The 17,721-nt window shown below is 56.3% G+C and overlaps 1 protein-coding gene across 2 annotated transcripts in view; it reads left to right on the top strand.

Moving 5' to 3' along the window:
• The window catches only part of SCUBE1 (signal peptide, CUB domain and EGF like domain containing 1), a 135,080-nt gene that overhangs the window by 104,927 nt on the left and 12,432 nt on the right, over positions 1-17,721 (top strand). For both annotated transcript variants that reach the window (XM_032261392.1, XM_032261391.1), the window contains 8 exons: positions 1,214-1,336; positions 4,200-4,316; positions 5,869-5,991; positions 11,261-11,380; positions 11,714-11,818; positions 13,465-13,581; positions 14,175-14,312; positions 16,262-16,465. In XM_032261392.1, the coding sequence (XP_032117283.1) occupies positions 1,214-1,336; positions 4,200-4,316; positions 5,869-5,991; positions 11,261-11,380; positions 11,714-11,818; positions 13,465-13,581; positions 14,175-14,312; positions 16,262-16,465 (1,047 nt within the window). The remainder of the gene's footprint in view (positions 1-1,213; positions 1,337-4,199; positions 4,317-5,868; positions 5,992-11,260; positions 11,381-11,713; positions 11,819-13,464; positions 13,582-14,174; positions 14,313-16,261; positions 16,466-17,721) is intronic.

The following is a 17,721-nucleotide window of genomic DNA, read 5'->3' as shown; positions in this document are numbered from 1 at the left end:
CCTGAGGTCAGAGTCGCAGTGCCAGGAACACGTTGCCTCCACAGGGCTCCGTGTCCCATCTGGAAAGTGGGGGCAGGCTTACCTTCCACACGAGGCAGTGCCAGCTACACAGGACGGGGCCCTCAGGCACCGGCCCAGCAACCACGCCCAGGACAGGCTCTGCAGATGCTGGAATATGCATCTGGCAGGTCTGCTGAGTGGGGGTCAGGGATCCACAAGGGGCTGCTCCTCCCCTTGTCCTCCCTGGACGGGCCTCTTCCACGGCTTCCTTTTTGTCCCTCCAAGTCAGGGTGAGACCACTGTCCTGAATGCCAGCCCTGAGGATTTTTGTAAGCCACCCTGGAGTGTAGAAACAAAACCCCTGTTTGTGTTCTCTTTGCTAGAGAGGGTCTAGAAGGAGTGGGGGCTGGAGGTGGGGACCCAAGAGAATTTGGAAGTAGCTGAGACCATGTCCCTTGGAGATGAGGCTTCTACATGGGATCGGGCTGGGCGACCTTCAGAGCAGACTACAGCTCATTCACTGCAGCAAAGCAGCAGCTCCAACAAACAGGCGGGGAACCAGGTGGGAAAGGGGGAGCGCCACCCCGCCGCACAGCCCAGCCCCCCACTTACCTTCTGAAGCCTCTTGAAGCGGGTGCTCTCCCTCTCTAAGCCTCAGTGACTCCTCAAACAGAGGCAAAAATGCTGTCTTTTTGAAAAAAGCGGCTTGAGCGCTGACCAAGCACCGTCACCGCGGGAATGTTGTTTCACCTCGTCCTCGTGATGTCCTTCAGAGTGGGTGCACTTCCTGTCCTTGCTCTGCGGACAGGAGGCCAAGGCTCAGGGGTTCGGGGGTTGCTGAGGTCACCAGAGGTGGTGCCTGCCTGCTGCAGCCTCCACGCTGGCCAGGCGGCCCCCCTGAACGCACAGTGGAGAGGACATGGGAGAGTCATCATCCCTACTTTCTTGCTGGGCACAGCAGCCATCAGTTCCTCTCTACTCCGTGTCATGTGTGCCAGGCTCGCCAGGTCTCAGGGGAAGCAGAGAAGCCTGGGGAGCTGGCCCTTCACAGTAAAACCCAGCCCCTGCCCCAGCCCCTGCGAGATATCCAGCTGGGGAGCCAGCAGCCAGCCTGGGCAGTGGGCAGTGGGCAAGTCAGGGCAGTGTCATCCCCCTGCTGGTCACACAAGCACGTTCTCCTGGCTCACCCTTTCCTCCCGCTTGGCTCCCACAGATATCAACGAGTGCCTGGTCAACAACGGGGGCTGCGACCACTTCTGCCGCAACACTGTGGGCAGCTTCGAGTGCAGCTGTCGGAAGGGCTACAAGCTGCTCACGGACGAGCGCACCTGCCAGGGTGAGCCCCTGCCACGCCCCGGGCGGCCCTCGGGCCAGCGGGGTCACGCCTCTTCCACTCCTGAACTCCTAGGAGGGGTGGGGAGTGCTGATGGGGCTTGGCCCGAGGGAACGGGGTCCTTTATGACTCTAGGGGCCATCAGTCCAATCTGTTCCTTTTGTTGATGGGAAACTGAGGCCTGGGGAGGTTTTAGCACAGGCGGGTGGTCGAGCTCATCAGCTCACCGCGCCCCTCCCCTCCCAGGTGGCCCACGGGCCTCCCTATGGCGAACCCCTCTGGCTTCAGAGGTGGGATGCTGCCATCTGTTGGAAGGCGCTGCACATTGCAGGCAGGCGCTCTGGAACAATCGTCAGGGTCTGGGCACCTGCTGGGAGCAAGGATGATAAAGAAGGGTCTAGCAGAAGCTAAGAATCCCAGCCCAGGGCAAGTCTAGTGGGACCCAGGATGCAGCAGGACCCCAGAGGCTGGACAGTGCAGAGCGGGGTCAGGGAAGGTTACGGGGGAGGGTCTGGTGGTGAGATGCTTGAGAGCTAAATAGGAATTTTCCAGGAGGAGGGAGGGAGCTAAAGCCACCCAGGAGATGGCACGGTGGCCTGAGGAGGTTTCGGGGAACACAGGGAACTTGGTGGGGCCGCATGAGGCCATGAGGAAGGAGACGGATGCCCCGTGGGACCCACATTGGGAGAAAGCTCAAGTGAGGGGCGCCCACGTGGCAAGGCAGGGGCTCTCTTTCCCCGACGATTACCCAGCTGCGGTCGGGTTGTTCTGTGCCTGTAGGGTACCGGCAGTAGTGGGTGGCATGTGGCCTCATCTGGACACCAGGCTGTACTTCTGCCTGTCAGTGCCACTCAGGGGCTGCCACGGGGCAGCATGGGGCCCTGAGGAGCGAGGGCTGTGGTCCCGAAAGGCCCCTGAGGAAGGTGAGAGCAGGAGGTGGCGGGAGTGAGGCCAGGGCCGGCCAGCCTCAGAATCACCGCGTGCCCGGGGCCAGCCTCTTCGTCCCTGGCCGGGCACCCTGGCCCTGCCTTCTCCTTGGGGCCTGAGGGCTGGTTAGGAGCACAGTGTCTGTCCAGGCCCTGTCAGGGTTCCTCTGACTTTGCCTTTGTTTCTCTGTTGGCCTTGCCAAGTTCTGTAGAGGACTTTGCACCCCAGCTGCCCCTGAGGGAGGCAGGGGCTGTCGAGGAGGAGATGAGACCGCCTGTGAGGCCCTGTCCTCACCCGCCCCACCCCACCTTCCTTTTCCCACCCCCTCCAGGCTCATCTCTCTGAGGTCTTGGGCTCCAAGCTCCACAGGTCTAGCAGGGAGGGGTCCATGCTCCTTTGCTTGGCACTCAGGGGACCCCAGACACCTCCCCAGTCCTCCTTGGGCTCCACACAAGCAGACCTGTCAGGGTGAGCCCCTGCGGTGCCCCGGGCAGCCCTCGGGCCCATTGGAGTCAGCGCCCCTTCCCCTCTGGGCTTCTGCATGCTCCTAGGAGAGGAGGGGAGTTCCCTTGGGCTGGGCCCAAGGGTACGGGTGCGTCCCAGGTGCCCCATGCTCCTACCTCCTAGCTGCTGCCTGGAGCACCCTTCCACACTCATTCCCTCATTCCAGGCTGGTCCCATCCTTCAGATTCTAGCCCAGGTGCCACGAGCACCAGGAGGTCCCAGATTTCTCTGGGAGGAATCACACTCGACTTTGAGCACCCACGCACAATTTCTTCCTTGTGTTAGTGTTTTGCAGGTTTTTTGTTGTTCTGTTTTTCTGAGGCGGAGTCCCAGAAAGGCTCTCTTGCCAGCTGGAGTGCAGTGGCGCCATCTCAGCTCACTGCAACCTCCCCCTCCTGGATTCATGTGAGTCTCCTGCCTCAGTCTCCCATGTAGCTGGGAATACAGGCACAAACTACCACGCCTTGCTTATTTTTGTATTTTTAGTAGAGACGGAGTTTCACCATGTTGGCCAGGATGGTCTCGATCTCCTGACCTTGTGATCCACCTGCCTCAGCCTCCCAAAGTGCTGGGATTACAGGCGTGAGCCACCGCACCCGGCTGTTAGTGTTTTTATAAACATGCATATATTACAAATCTGTGTGAAATTACATGAGCTAACGTTTTCAAAGACTGAACTCTTAACTGCTATGCCCAAGGAGGGGCAGGTTGGTGTCTGTTTTGCCTTCAGGGTCCCCCATCAACTCTCCCATAAAAGCCATTTTTCTCAGAATTTGTGATCAGGACAGCTTTGTCTCCAGTCAACATGGTGGGTCATTTTTTCCTTTCCAGGGGCAAACACCCCGTGACCTTCCCTCTTTCCCCTTTTACCTTGGCTGCCAGGAAGTTCATCATCACCTTTTACATACTGTCACAGCTCCCTTTTTAACCTTTATGGGTAGCATATCTCCTCTTCTCCTTTTTTACTTGTGCTGTTTCCCTTATTTTCTCAAGAAACCTCGTGGGGTGATGGGGAAACATGCTTTGGTCAGCATCCAAGAGGCCTAGGTTTATGTCCCAGGTCAGCTGCCTCCTCGGGGCCCTGGGGCCAGCTGCAGTCAGTTTCCTGCAGGTATGGATTAAATGGTTCTCTCCCTCTATTGATCAGAGTTGACTGTGAGATAGTGAAATGGCAGAGATTGATCATCATCCCTTCTATTCACAATGTTCCTGCCCTGCTCATCTCCAGAAAGGATGTGAGGTGGCTCCTAACCCAGAAACTGGAGGCTAGTGGAGACCAGTGGAGCCTCCCGTTTCCGTAGGCTGGTGCTGTGCTGCGCCTCGGTCCAGGGACTGTGTCCACAGATGTGCCTTGAGCGGCTGAGAGTGACAGGCCGTGCCCACCCACCTCTCCCTCAAACTCCTCCCCCAACTTTGTCTCCCTGTGGCCACGCAGACATCGATGAGTGCTCCTTCGAGCGGACCTGTGACCACGTCTGCACCAACTCCCCGGGCAGCTTCCAGTGCCTGTGTCACCGCGGCTACATCCTCTACGGGACGACCCACTGCGGAGGTCTGCAGCCTGCCCACCAGGGCCACCTCCCCCCCGAGGCACGCGCCCGGCCACATGGCCACCTACACTGCACCCCGCATCCCAACCCTGCCTTCAACCCTGGGGGGCCCGGGGCCTAAGGATGGGGACTGCTGGGCAGAGGGGCTCAGCCAAGGCCAAGTGGGGCAGGAGTGGAGGTTGGGGGAGCAGGGGACGGTTAGAGATGAGTGGCAGGTCTCTGCTGGTGCTAGGCCTTGGCCAGATGGGTACAGGCTTGGAAACCACATATACTAGAGAACCCGGGCCAGGAGTGGGGGCGGCCAATACGTGGAAATCCTGCAGACAGCTCGTTCCAGGGGAGGGGCTCACAGCAGAGAACGGCAAAGTACAGGGGCCATTCAGGATCCTCAAGGGGAAGGTTTTGGAGGGGGTGGGGAGGCACTCCAGAGGGGTCTGCATGAAAAGGCAACGGGCAGCAGGAGTGAGAGGCAGCCGCAGGGCTGGAGCCCACAGGAAGAGGGAGCTTCGAGGAAGACACAGGTGGCGGTGGGGCGTGCACCACCCCACGACGCAGACTTTGTGAGCCCACAGGGAACTTGGGGGTTTATTCCCAGTCAGACGAGAAGCCCATGGAGGGTTTAAGCAGGGGTGTGATATGGTCAAGTTCATGGAACTGTATGCCCCAGTGGCGACATGGACAGGAGAGTGGAAGCCGGGATACCCGTGGGAAGACAGCTCCAGGCATGCGCTGCTGTAGCTGCAGCGGCGGGGGGCAGACAGAACAAAGACGAGGGTTCTAGATGTATTTAGGAGCCAGAGGCAGGCTGCTGGGACTTGGTGTTATATGGGAATGGTGGGTGAAGATTGGGAAGCCAAGGATGGTCCCCGTGTCTCTTCCTGTTCTGTGACTGGGGGGTAGCCACAGTCACAACGCCAGGCAGCTTGAAGATCGGACAGGGTAAGGCAGGAGTGTGATCAGAACATAGCTGGTGCTTGGGCTTCTGGAGTGGGCTACAGATTCTTCTGGAAAGACTCTTGGAAACCTGGGCACCCTTCCCTGGGCCTGCCGAGTGCAGGCAGCTCAAGAACTAACAGAATGTGGCCAGCCCCTCTCTCCCAGCTTCCTCCCAGCTTTTGGTCAGGGTAGGAAGGGCCTTAGTGGTGACTTACTTGACCCTGGTGTCTGCTGTACCGGCGGGACCTGGGGCTAGAAAAGGGCTTGTCCCGAGTCCTACGGTAAAATCAGTCTCCGTCCCTGGAGCAGTGCGCCTTCCCTGCGCCACAAAACCTGGCGGTGCTGGCACTTTGATCGTGTGCCGCCGTCTCTGCCTCCCAGCCTCGCTGCAACTGCTTGAGCTCAGAAAACAACCGCGGTTCCTGGGGGAAGGGACGCCAGGGTCTGTGAGGAGCTTTATACATCCACACGTGTGTGCACATGTGGTGCTTGCCCTGCTCCTCTGCATCCGTGAAGCTGTCCGACCCAGGGGGGTCAGGAGATTCTCGACCCTCTTGCCCCGGGTGGTCCCTTCCCCTGCCAGCTGCCCCCCTGCCCTTACGCCCACTGTGCTTCCAGATGTGGACGAGTGCAGCGTGGACAACGGGAGCTGTGGCCAGGGCTGTGTCAATACCAAGGGCAGCTATGAGTGTTCCTGTCCCCCGGGGAGGCGGCTCCACTGGAACCGGAAGGACTGCATGGGTAGGTGGCCGCCCCGTGCGGGCTCCTCCCCTGCACCCGGGCTTGGACGGGAGGGGCAGCGGCTTTTCCAAGGTGGGGGTGAACAGGCAGCCCCTCCCTTTCCTCTAGGCCCTGCGTTCCCAGGCAGGGGTTCTCTGCTGCTGGGCTGTGGCTGATGGGAATGAGGACTTGCAGGAGAGGAGGGTCCCAGGTGGCAGAGCATGCAAGTGTCAGCCAGAGACACAGCAACAGGGGCCTGCAGTGCAGAGGAGGGTACAGAGATCTGGGGGTCCACGTGTAGCCCCAGCCGTGGAGCGAGCGACATCAGCCTTGCTGATGTCTCCGTGAGGCCGGAAGCTTACGGGGAGTGGGTGTAGAGACCTCTCCTCTCAGAGCTTCCCCTTGTCTTGCTGAGGAAGCTGAGGGGGAGGAGGAGTGGTTATCGGGGTACAGTAGCCTCAGTGGGGCACAGTTGTGGGGATGTGCCACTGCCTCCTCTGCAGGTGAGCTCCCAGCACTGGGTGCCCCGAGGCTGAGTTCTGGAAGAGCCCCTGCGTTCCCTGGTTCCCTGTACACGGGGCCCTGTCTGGGTGCTGGGGCTGTGGACCTGCCCTCCTGGAACCTCTGCTCCAGGTCCTTGCCCTGCCACACTCTAACATCCCCAGGGCAGCCAAAGTGAGCCTTTTACATTTAAGTTAGAGCATCCCTCTCAGCTCAGAAACCACCCCCCCCTCCCCAACTCCTCCTTTGACTCCGAATCAAGGCCACAGTGCTTGGAATGGCCCACAGGCTGCTGCCACCTGGCGGGATTGCCCTCTGCTGTCCCCCTGTCTCGCTTCACGCCAGCCTCACTGACCTCACAGGCCTCCACCAGCCCTTGGCCCGAGGCTGTGCCCTTCTCTTGGCCTGGAGAGCTCTCCCACAGCACTCCTTACTCCTCCCTTGCTGTGGGGTCTGTGGGTGACACCTGCCCCATCACCCACCCAGGGCCGCAGCCTCGGCCACTTCCGCACCCATCTGGGCCCACTTTGCTTCCAGCTTTCTTCCCCCCCATCACACTCCCTGCCACCAGAAGTAACGTGCACTTTCCAGGTTCCTGCTGGTTTGTGTCTGTCTGTCTGCCCGTCTCTCTGTCTGTCCTCACGAGAATGTAAGCTTGACATGGTTGAGCAGGTCTTCATGGCCTGTCCCATTCACTGCTGGAGCCGCAGCACCTGGAACAGAGCCTGACAGTCATAGACACGCAGTAAACGTTTGTTGGATGAATGAACAGATTGACAAATACTGGCCATCACTTAATATCTGAAATCAAAATGCCAAGTTTATCACATGCTTATGGAAGGAAATGCTGTGCTGTGCTGTGCTGCAGAGTCTCACTGAACAAAGTCACCTGCCGCTCTCACGTTGAGTTTGGGGAAACAGTTCATTTGGAGTTGTTCTGGTAGCAGAGGCGGCATTAGCGGATGTCCATCTTAGAGGCATAGGAAGGCTATGGTACCTTCAGATCTCTGCAGGAAAGCGTTGCTGAGGATGTTGGGGTCACGGCTCCATGGTGAGCAGCTTTATGCAGACCTGCCTCCAAAGGCCAGGGAAACTCAGTGGTGGAAGAAAGAGGCTGACACATTGCGCTTCTCAGAAAGAAACATTCGGCCGAGCGCGGTGGCTCACACCTATAATCCCAGCACTTTGGGAGGCCGAGGTGGGCAGATTATCTGAGGTCAGGAGTTTGAGACCAGCCTGGGCAACACGGCGAAACCCCATCTCTACTAAAAAATACAGAAATTAGCCGGACATGGTGGCACATGCCAGTAGTCTCAGCTACTCTGGACACTGAGGCAGGGGAATCACTTGAACCCGGGAGGCAGAGGTTGTATTAAGCAGAGATCACACCACTGCACTCCAGCCTGGGTGACAGACAGACCCTGTCTCAAAAAAAGAGAGGTGTGATCAACTTTAGTAGAGCTGTAGGTATATTACATGGGTGATGGTGTGATAAAAAGATACATTGCAAGAACAGCTGAATCCACTTCTCCCAGTACAAGGGCCTTTTCCTTTTTTATGCATTTGCTAAAAAGAATATTATAATTTTTTTTTTCTTGAGTTAGAGTCGTGCTCTGTCACCCAGGCTGGAGTGCAATGGCGCCATCTTGGCTTACTGCAAACTCTGCCTCCCAGGTTCAAGTGATCCTCCTGCCTCAGCCTCCCGAGTAGCTGGGATTACAGGCGCCCACCACCACACCTAGCTAATTTTTTTATTTTTAGTAGAGACGGAGTTTTACCACGTTGGCCAAGCTGGTCTCAAAGTCCTGACCTCAGGTGATCCACAATCCTCGGCCTCTCAAAGTGCTGGGATTACAGGCGTGAGCCACCACACCCAGCCAAGAATATCATAATGAATAAGGCTCAGGTAACATGCTTTGGACCATTTTTCCACTTATCTGCACTAGCAATAGCTTGGGAGAGCTAATGGAGAGAATTAGGATAGTGGGTATCCCTCATAAAACCTGGATCTAGGTGAGTTATTTGTAAGAGACAGATGGTAGTGTAAGTCAGAAGCGTACAACCTGAAATCCCTAAGGTGAGAACACATGACCAGAAGAATAAAGAATACAAATACACAAAGGAGAGGCTATGGAAATTGCCATTTGCAAACATCTAAGAGAATTGATTCCAAGGTCTTGGGCAAAACAGCTTAAAAGTGTCCGTTTCAGTGAGTTTTTTCATAGAGTTGTGCAGCCGCATAAATTTTAGAGGATTTTCATTTCTCCGGAAAGAAATCCTGTGTCCACAGCAGCCACTGCCCATTTTCCCTCAAGTCCTCCAGGCCCTGGCACCCACTAAACCCCTAATCCAACTCTATGGAGTTGCCTATCATAGACATTTTATATAAATGGGATTACACAATATGATGATATTTTGTGACTGGCTGATTCCATTTAGTATCACGTTTTCACAGTTCACCATGTAGCGGCTGGTATTTCTGTCCCATTCCTTTGTCTTGCTAGTCGCAGTCCATTGGATGGCCATAATATCACGTTTCATGTATTCATCCATCGGTGGTCAGTTAGGTTGTTCCACGTTGGGGCTATGATGAATAACGCTGCTGTGAACGTGTACAGCTTTGTGTGTGTACGTGTTTTCAGTTCTTTGCGGTGTAGACGTAGGGTTAGAATTGGGGGATCATGTGGTAACTGTGTCTAACTTTTAGGGAACTGCCAGACTGTTTTCCAAAGGGCCTGCACCATTGTTCCATTCCCACCAGTGACGTATCAGAGTTCCGATGCCTCCACAGCCTCACCGGCGCTTGCTGTTATCTGACGTTTCACTTATAGCCATCCTAGTGGGTGTGAGATGGTATCTCACTTTTTTTTTTTATTCCCGACAGCTAATGATGTTGAATATTTTCCATGTGCTGCTTTTCCATTTGTGTATGTAATTTGGAGCTAGCTATCTAGCCCTTTTAAAAGTATGTTGCTGCCGGGCACGGTGGCTCAAGCCTGTAATCCCAGCACTTTGGGAGGCCGAGGCGGGTGGATCACGAGGTCAAGAGATCGAGACCATCCTGGTCAACATGGTGAAACCCCGTCTCTACTAAAAATACAAAACATTAGCTGGGCATGGTGGCGCGTGCCTGTAATCCCAGCTACTCAGGAGGCTGAGGCAGGAGAATTGCCTGAACCCAGGAGGCGGAGGTTGCGGTGAGCCGAGATCGCGCCATTGCACTCCAGCCTGGGTAACAAGAGCGAAACTCCGTCTCAAAAAAAAAAAAAAAAAAAAGTATGTTGCCTCGGCCAGGCACTGTGGCTCACACCTGTAATCCCAGCACTCTGGGAGGCCGAAGCAGGTGGATCACGAGATCAGGAGATCTAGACCATCCTAAAACAGTGAAACCCCATCTCTACAAAAAACACAAAAAATTAGCCGGGCATGGTGGCCCATGCCTGTAGTCCTAGCTGCTCAGAATGCTGAGGCAGGAGAATCTCTTGAACCCAGAAGGCGGAGGTTGCAGTGAACCAAGATGGCGCCACTGCACTCCAGCCTGGACAACAGAGCGAGACTCCATCTCAAAAACAAAAAAAACAAAACTGAGTTGTCCTTATAGAATTGTAAGATTTCTTTGGATATTCTGTATGCATGTCCCTTATTAGGTACATGACTGGCAAATCTTTTCTCCCGTTCTGTGAGTTGACTTTTCACTTTCTTTTCAAGTGATCCTCCCGCCTCAGCCTCCTGAGTCGCTGGGACTGTCAGCTCATGCCTCTGCTCTGAGCATCTTTCGCTTTCTTTACGGCGTCCTTTGAATCACAAAAAGTCTTTTAATTTTCGTGAAGTCCAGTTTATTCTTTTTCTTGGTTGTTTGTGTTTTGGCATCATTTCTAAGAAATCATTGCCTAGTCAGAGGTCCCAAAGATGTACACTTACGTCTTCTTCTAAGAGTTTGATAGCTTTAGAATATGGTGTGAAATGTGAGCCCAACTTTACTCTTTTGCATGTGGCCACCCAGTTGTCACAGCATCATTTGCCGAAAAGATCATTTTTTTCCATTGAATTGTCTTGATATCCTCGTCAAAGTCAGTTGACTGAAGAAGTGTGGATTTCTTTCTATAAATAGAACGCTCGGTTCTGTTCCATTGATCTTTCTGTGTGTCCTTATGCTAAGACCCCACTATCTTGATTACTGTAGCTCCCTAGTAAATTTTTTAAATGGAAAGTGTGAGTCCTCCACTTTGTATTTCATGTACAAGATTGATTTGACTATTCTTGAACTTCCTTGAATTTCCATATGAATTATAGGATCTGTTCATTTTTAAGATAAGTCGCATCAATAAACAATACCGACTCAGGATTTGTTATGGATTGCCCAAAAGGTCTGTTCTGCCTATGAACACTTCTGAAGTACAGAAACACAAAAATGAGCTTCTCCTTCAAAAACGGGTCGCTCCCAGGAAGCCCATGTTCATTTACCGCTGTTCCTTTCCCCAGCGGGAATGTACACCTGCCGTGGAGAGCTCAGGGAGTTCCTGGTGTGGGGATGGGACAGGAACCTTCTCACAGCCAGGACCAGGGCCTGAGGTGGGGGAGGGACTAAGCCAGCTCTCTAGGTCCAGCATTCCCACACGACCAAGGGGATCTGGACCTGCCGTCTCCAGGCCCCTTCCCACTAAGCCAGCCTAGACATGGAAAGGAGGAGTCGGGGGACTCCCCGTTGGTCCATGCCCTGGGGCCCTCCCGGCTCCAGCAAGCTTCCACCCTGGCCTCTCTCACCCCTCTCTGATGTCTTCCTTCACAGAGACAGGCAGGTGCCTTTCTCGGGCCAAGACCTCGCCGCGGGCCCAGCTTTCCTGCAGCAAAGTGGGCGGTGTGGAGAGCTGCTTCCTTTCCTGCCCGGCCCACACGCTCTTCATGCCAGGTAACCCAGGCTGTCCCTGGGAGGGGATGCTGTGGCAGGGGGTCTTCTTCCCTGGGCTTCCACCATTGCTCCCAGCGGTCCTCTGGGAAGGAGCCTGATCTAGGAATGAGGGTCTCTGATCACTGAGCGACCCTAAGGCAACTGTCTGGATTTCTGGGCCCTCACTGTCCTCAGTAAATCCAGTGGGCCCCTTCCCGCTGGCCACTTACCTGTGGTCGAGTAGCAGAAACTGGCAGAAGAGTCTGTGCTGATCTTCATCTCACTCCACAATCCCTCTGAGGGCCATGGGAGGGAGGTGCACCCGGGCCCATCTCATCCCTGGCCTCTCTGCAGACTCGGAAAACAGCTACATCCTGAGCTGCGGCGTTCCAGGGCTGCAGGGCAAGGCGCTGCAGAAACGCAACGGCACCAGCTCTGGCCTCGGGCCCAGCTGCTCAGGTAGCCCCTCGGCCTGTCCATGCTGCATGCAACTAGGTGACCTTGGCTTTGCATCTAGCATCATACTGGCGGGGGAGGAAGGGGCACCGCTCAGGGAAGACCTTCCTGCTCTTGGCCCTTCCCAGTGTGGCCTGGGGTACTGGCGATGAGGCAGGCCCAGGACCTAGAAGCCAGCAGGCTGCAAGCCGAGCCCCAGCCCAGGGTCAGGGGACCGTGGGAGGGCCCTTCTGGCTCTGAGGTCACAGCCATAGTGGTTCAGGGACCCTAACATGCTGGGAGTGCACAGATCTCAGAATGTTTGGGCGGAGCGAGCCACATCTGCTATGGCCGTTAGGTTCTCCTGGGACGGAGCTGTCCCGGCAGAGTGCGCCAGGAAGCTCCAAGGCACAGCACAGCCCCAGCCCTGTGGGGTGACCCGCCGGGCATGGTCAGCATGGCACAGCCAGCCTCATCTCCTGCCAGCTAAGGAGCTGGGGCTTGTGTCCTCAGCAGCTTTTCTTATTCAGATGTTGGATTTGGTTGATAGGTACATTTCTATATGTTTGCCAGTGCCTTTTCCTCTTTTGAGATGGAATCTTGCTCTGTCACCCAGGCTGGAGTGCAGTGGCTTGATCTCAGCTCACTAAAACCTCCACCTCCCTGGTTCAAGCAGTTCCCCTGCCTCAGCTTCCCAAGTAGCTGGAATTACAGGCACATGCCACCACATCTGGCTAATTTTTTTGTATTTTTTGTAGAGACCGGGTTTCACCATGTTGGCCAGACTGGTCTCGAACTCCTAACCTCAGGCAGTCCACCTGCCTTAGCCTTCCAAAGCTCTGGGATTACAGGCATGAGCCACCACACCTGGCCATTTCTTTATTATTATTATTTTGAAACAGAGTCTCGCTCTGTCACCCAGGCTGGAGTACAGTGATGTGATCTCAGCTCACTGCAAACTCCACCTCCCAGGTTCAAGTGATTCCCCTGCTTCAGCCTCCTGAGTAGCTAGGATTACAGGCGTCCACCACCACACCTGGCTAATTTTCATATTATTAATAGAGACAGGGTTTCACCATTTTAGTCAGGCTGGTCTTGAACTCCTGACCTCAAGTGATCCACCACCTAGGCCTCCCAAAATGTTGGGATTACAGGCATGAACCACCGTGCCCAGCCCATTTCTGTATATTTAATGTATGCATGACTTGATTCTTAGCACCTGTGGTGGTAGGATCTTTAGTCCAAGGACTATGATTTGCTCTTGCAAAGAATCGGCAGTCCTGGGAATCTATACTATTTCAAAGCTCCTTCCCTTCCTTGCTCCCCTCTCTCTTCCGTTCAATGCTCTCCTAAAGCACAGTCACGGCCTGGTGATGGGGAGGAGGAAGGAGGATCCCTTTCCTCCTTCACAGAAGACCTCCGGCAGACAGCCCCTGGGCTTGAGCTTGACCCCAACGTCCATGTGTTCTGTTCCCCTGTTTTAGGCCTTGCAGGGAAAGAAATGGGATAGGAGAGGGTTCCCCACCCCAGGAGAGTTTTGGGGGCACAGGGACTCAGACCAGGCCCCACCCCCAGCTCCAGGTGGACTTGTCCACTGGCAGCCGCCGTCCCCTACCACCTCCTTGCCTGCAGGAGAGGCCACCACCTGGGGGAATTTTGGCTTTCCCCAGATGCCCCCACCACCCCCATCAAACAGAAAGCCCGCTTCAAGATCCGAGATGCCAAGTGCCACCTCCAGCCCCACAGGCAGGCACGAGCAAAGGAGACCACCAGGCAGCCGCTGCTGGGTGAGTGGGCCGCCCTGCTGCTAACCCACACCGAGGGGGCTGCGGGGGAGTCCTCATGCCTGGGAGCGGGGGGCCCAGCGTCCAGCAAGTCTGCTTTCCAAGGATAGAGGCCTCTCTCACCTGGCAGCTCTTTACTTAATGAGGGTTTCCAAGGACATTCCAGGCCTGGGGAATAGCAGAGGGCAAACTTGGTCCAAGGGGCCCCAGAGGAAGGAGCTACCTCTGTCCCCATGAATATTCCTCCTCAAACCAAACAGAGCTCTCTGCACACAGCAGGCTCTGCCTGGGGCCAAGTCCACCCTGGCCAAACCCTCAGCAGGCCTGGAGCTGGCGGCACAGCCTCATTCATGAATATGTATGAGGTGCCTCCACCTGCAGCAGCATGATGGACGGGGGTGAGACCTGGCTCAGCCACCAGCCCCTCCTGATACCCTGAGTCAGCCCTGGCCTTCTCCAGCCTCAGTTTCTCCATCTACACCACAGACTGTTAGGCACAGAGGGTCCTGGCCCATGGCACTCTGTGTGCAGGGCTTGGTAGGACCTTGCTCCCTGCCCCATGCTGCCTTTGCCACGGCAGTCCTTTCCTTGTCCAGACCACTGCCACGTGACTTTCGTGACCCTCAAGTGTGACTCCTCCAAGAAGAGGCGCCGTGGCCGCAAGTCCCCATCCAAGGAGCTGTCCCACATCACAGCAGAGTTTGAGATCGAGACCAGGATGGAAGAGGCCTCAGGTAGGTGAGGGGTCCTCTCAGGGCTCTGCAGGCCCGAAGGAGGACGACAGGCTGGGGGTGCTGGCGGGGCCTGCCAGGCATGAGCGGTTCCCACCAGAGCACAGCTGTGGTTTGGGTGGGAGCCCAGCTTCTGGAGAGAGCACTGAGCCCACGAGCAAAGGGACTGGCAGGGGTCAGCGCCTGCAGCCCAGGGTAGAAGAGGCAGTCAAGGCAATGAGAGGGAAGGGCGGGGTGACCGCAGAAGTCACGTGACCCCTCTCTGCCACGCTGCTGGGGCCTGGGAGGACAAATAGGTGCAGCCTCCCCAGCATGGCTGAGCCAAGGACTGTCTTTCCCAGTTCCAGAGGGGGATTCTAATGCTGGCTTGGGTGGCATAGCAGCACTTCGCTCTTGGCTATCCGTGAGTGTCAACTTGTGAATCGTCCATGGTGAAGAGACGGGATCTGTCAGCAGATGTGTGTGGTGTGGGCCTGGCTGTGGGCTTGGGCACAGTGGAAAGAAAAGTCCCCACCTAGGTAACACAGCCACAGAGCATGCAAACCACCCATTGCTAGGTGATACTCTCAGTGGTGGGGGCACAAGAACAAACAACGCATAGAGCCCAGGTCTCTCCCCACAGGAAGGCTCAGGAAATGTCTTAGTCTGGCCAGACTCGGTGGCTCACGCCCGTAATCCCAGCACTCTGGGAGGCTGAGATGGGTGGATCATTGAGGTTAGGGGTTCAAGACCAGCCTGGCTAACATGGTGAAACCCCATCTCTACTAAAAATACAAAAATTAGCAGGGCATGGTACCAGGAACCTGTAATCCCAGCTACTCAGGAGACTGAGGCAGGAGAATTGCTTAAACCCAGGAGGCAGAAGTTGCCGTGAGCTGAGCTCTTGCCACGGCACCCCAGCCTGGGTGACAGAGCAAGACTCCATCTCAAAAAAAAAAAAAGGAAATGTCTTAGTCTATTTGCATTGCTAAAAGGAACACCTGAGGCTGGATGATTTATCAGGAAGAGAGTTGATTGGCTCATGGCTCTGCAGGCTGTTGGTAAACATGGCTGCAGTGTCTGCATCTGGTGAGGGCCTAGGTTGCTTCTGCTCATGGAGGAAGGTGAAGAGCAGCCAGAGTCACATGGCAAGAGGAAAGGAGCAAGAGAGAGGGGAGGGGGTGCCTGCCTCTTTTCAACAATCACATCTCATGGGGACTGGTAGAGCCAGCGAGAACTCACTGCCACGAGGACAGCGGGTTCATGAGGGACCTACCCCATGAGGGACCTACCCCATGGGCCAGACGCCTCCCACCAGGCCCCACCTCCATGATTGCGGATCCGATTTCAACATGAGGTTTGGAAGGGACAGATATCGAAACCATATCAGGAAGCCTTCCCAGAAGAGGCGCCATTTGAATGAGAGCTTGGAATCAAAGCTCACTGGATGGAAGAGGTGGCAAGGAATGGCATCCAGGCAGAGGGAATAGAATAGTCAAAGGCACAGAGGTCAGAGAGAGGAGGATATGGCCAACAGTGAGTAGGGCAGGGTGGCTAGACATTGGAATTCACAGGGAGTGTCAGAGTTTTGGGGGATGAGGCTGGCAAGGCTGCATGGGGCTGGACCTCGAAGGGCCTTGGATTCACAGCCAGCGAGCTGGATGCTATCCTGCAGACAGTGGCAGTTCTTGCCCTGTGGGTTGTACCCTGGGGGGTGACATGTCGCAGTGGCAGATGCCTGGATTGCACTCAGATCTGCTGTGTGGCCTTGGGTAAGCCATGCCTCCCAGATCCACAGCCTCCTCCTCTGTCAGACGGTCATGACCGTGGCCCCTCACCCCAGGGCTGTTGTGAGAATGTGCTGCGGTGGTCCGAGCCCAATACAGGGCCTGGCACAGGGAAGCCCTCGGCTAAGAAGGCAGCTGCTAGCAGGGCTGCCAGTCATTCCTGTTCTGTCTCTCCTGCCCCTGCAGACACGTGTGAAGCGGACTGCTTGCGGAAGCGAGCGGAACAGAGCTTGCAGGCTGCCATCAAGACCCTGCGGAAGACCATCGGCCGGCAACACTTCTACGTCCAGGTCTCAGGCACTGAGTACGAGGTAGCCCAGAGGCCAGCCAAGGCCCTGGAGGGGCAGGGGACGTGCAGCGCAGGCCAGGTGCTACAGGACAGCAAATGCGGTGAGTCCGCACCCATAGCCACTCGGATGCTGACTCTGTCCTTCCTTGCACATGAGCTGGGTAAACAGCAGTGGGCACGCAGGGGAGACAGATACATGGAGAGGGGCAGAGAGGCAGAGGCTGCCAGGGGAAGGACCGCAGCCCTCACCATCATCGCTGTCATTTGAAGCTCTTTGCTGGGCCTCCGACATGTGATCAGTCCTGAGGACAAGGGACGAGGAGCAGACAGGACAGCAAGGCCACGGTCCAGGGGCGCGAGGGGCGCGAGGACCAGAGCAGGCTCCCTCCAGTCTGGGATATGGTTCAAGGAAGCTTCCCGGAGGAGAAGTCATGTGAGCTGAGACCTCAGGCCTCCAGGAGCTGGGGAGGCTGAGTCAGGGTTGGAGGACAGAGCAGTGATGTCGTGAGGCCTAGGGCCGCTCAGGAGGGCAGCCCTGTGCTGCAGGGAAGCAAGTGGGAGAGCCTGGAGGTGGGACAGGCAGAAGCAGCACTAGCTAGCCAGGCAGTCCTAACTCGGGGAGCTCACATTCCTGTGGGGAGGATGGACGGTGAGCCAGTGAACATGCCTACGGGCACGGTGAGGCCAGAGGCAACGGGGGCCTGGCAGGCGGCAGATGCCACTCTGAGTTCAGCGGGAAACTGCAGGAGTGCTTAAAGCAAGATCACAGGCTCGAGCACTCTGTTATGGGAAACCTGAGTAGAGTGGGGTGGGCCGCGGAGGGGGAGGCCGAGCATGAGACGGAGGCGGGTCCTAGACCCAGGCGGCACTTTGGAGGGGAGGTGAGGGAAAGACAGACTTCAAGGCTGACTCCACTGTGTCTTCAGGCTCCTTCGGTCTGGAGCTGCTTCTCCCCTTTCCCTGCCTCTCCTGTCCTTGTCCCGACCTCACACCTTCTAGGCTGATGCTCAGAGATCCCTCTGGTTTTTCCTGGGGACCTGACTCAGGGCCCAGGGTCCTGCAGGAACCTCAGCTTCAAGGCCTGATCCTGGGCATCCCATTCCACTACAGGATTCCCCAGCTCACCACAGGATTCCCCAGCCCACCGCAGGATTCCCCAGCCCACCGCAGGATTCCCCAGCCCACCGCAGGGTTCCAGCCCACCGCAGGGTTCCTCAGCCCACCCAAGGGTACCCCAGCCCACCCCAGGGTACCCCAGCCCACCACAGGGTTCCCCAGCCCACCGCAGGGTACCCCAGCCCACCGCAGGGTTCCCCAGCCCACCGCAGGATACCCCAGCCCACCGCAGGGTTCCCCA

The sequence above is a fragment of the Sapajus apella genome, unplaced genomic scaffold (genome assembly GCF_009761245.1).
Source record: "Sapajus apella isolate SASKATOON/1434 unplaced genomic scaffold, GSC_monkey_1.0 scaffold123, whole genome shotgun sequence".
Lineage (NCBI taxonomy): Eukaryota > Metazoa > Chordata > Mammalia > Primates > Cebidae > Sapajus > Sapajus apella.
The sequence above is the reverse complement of the archived record's forward strand: the minus strand, read 5'-3'. Positions and strand labels throughout refer to the sequence as shown.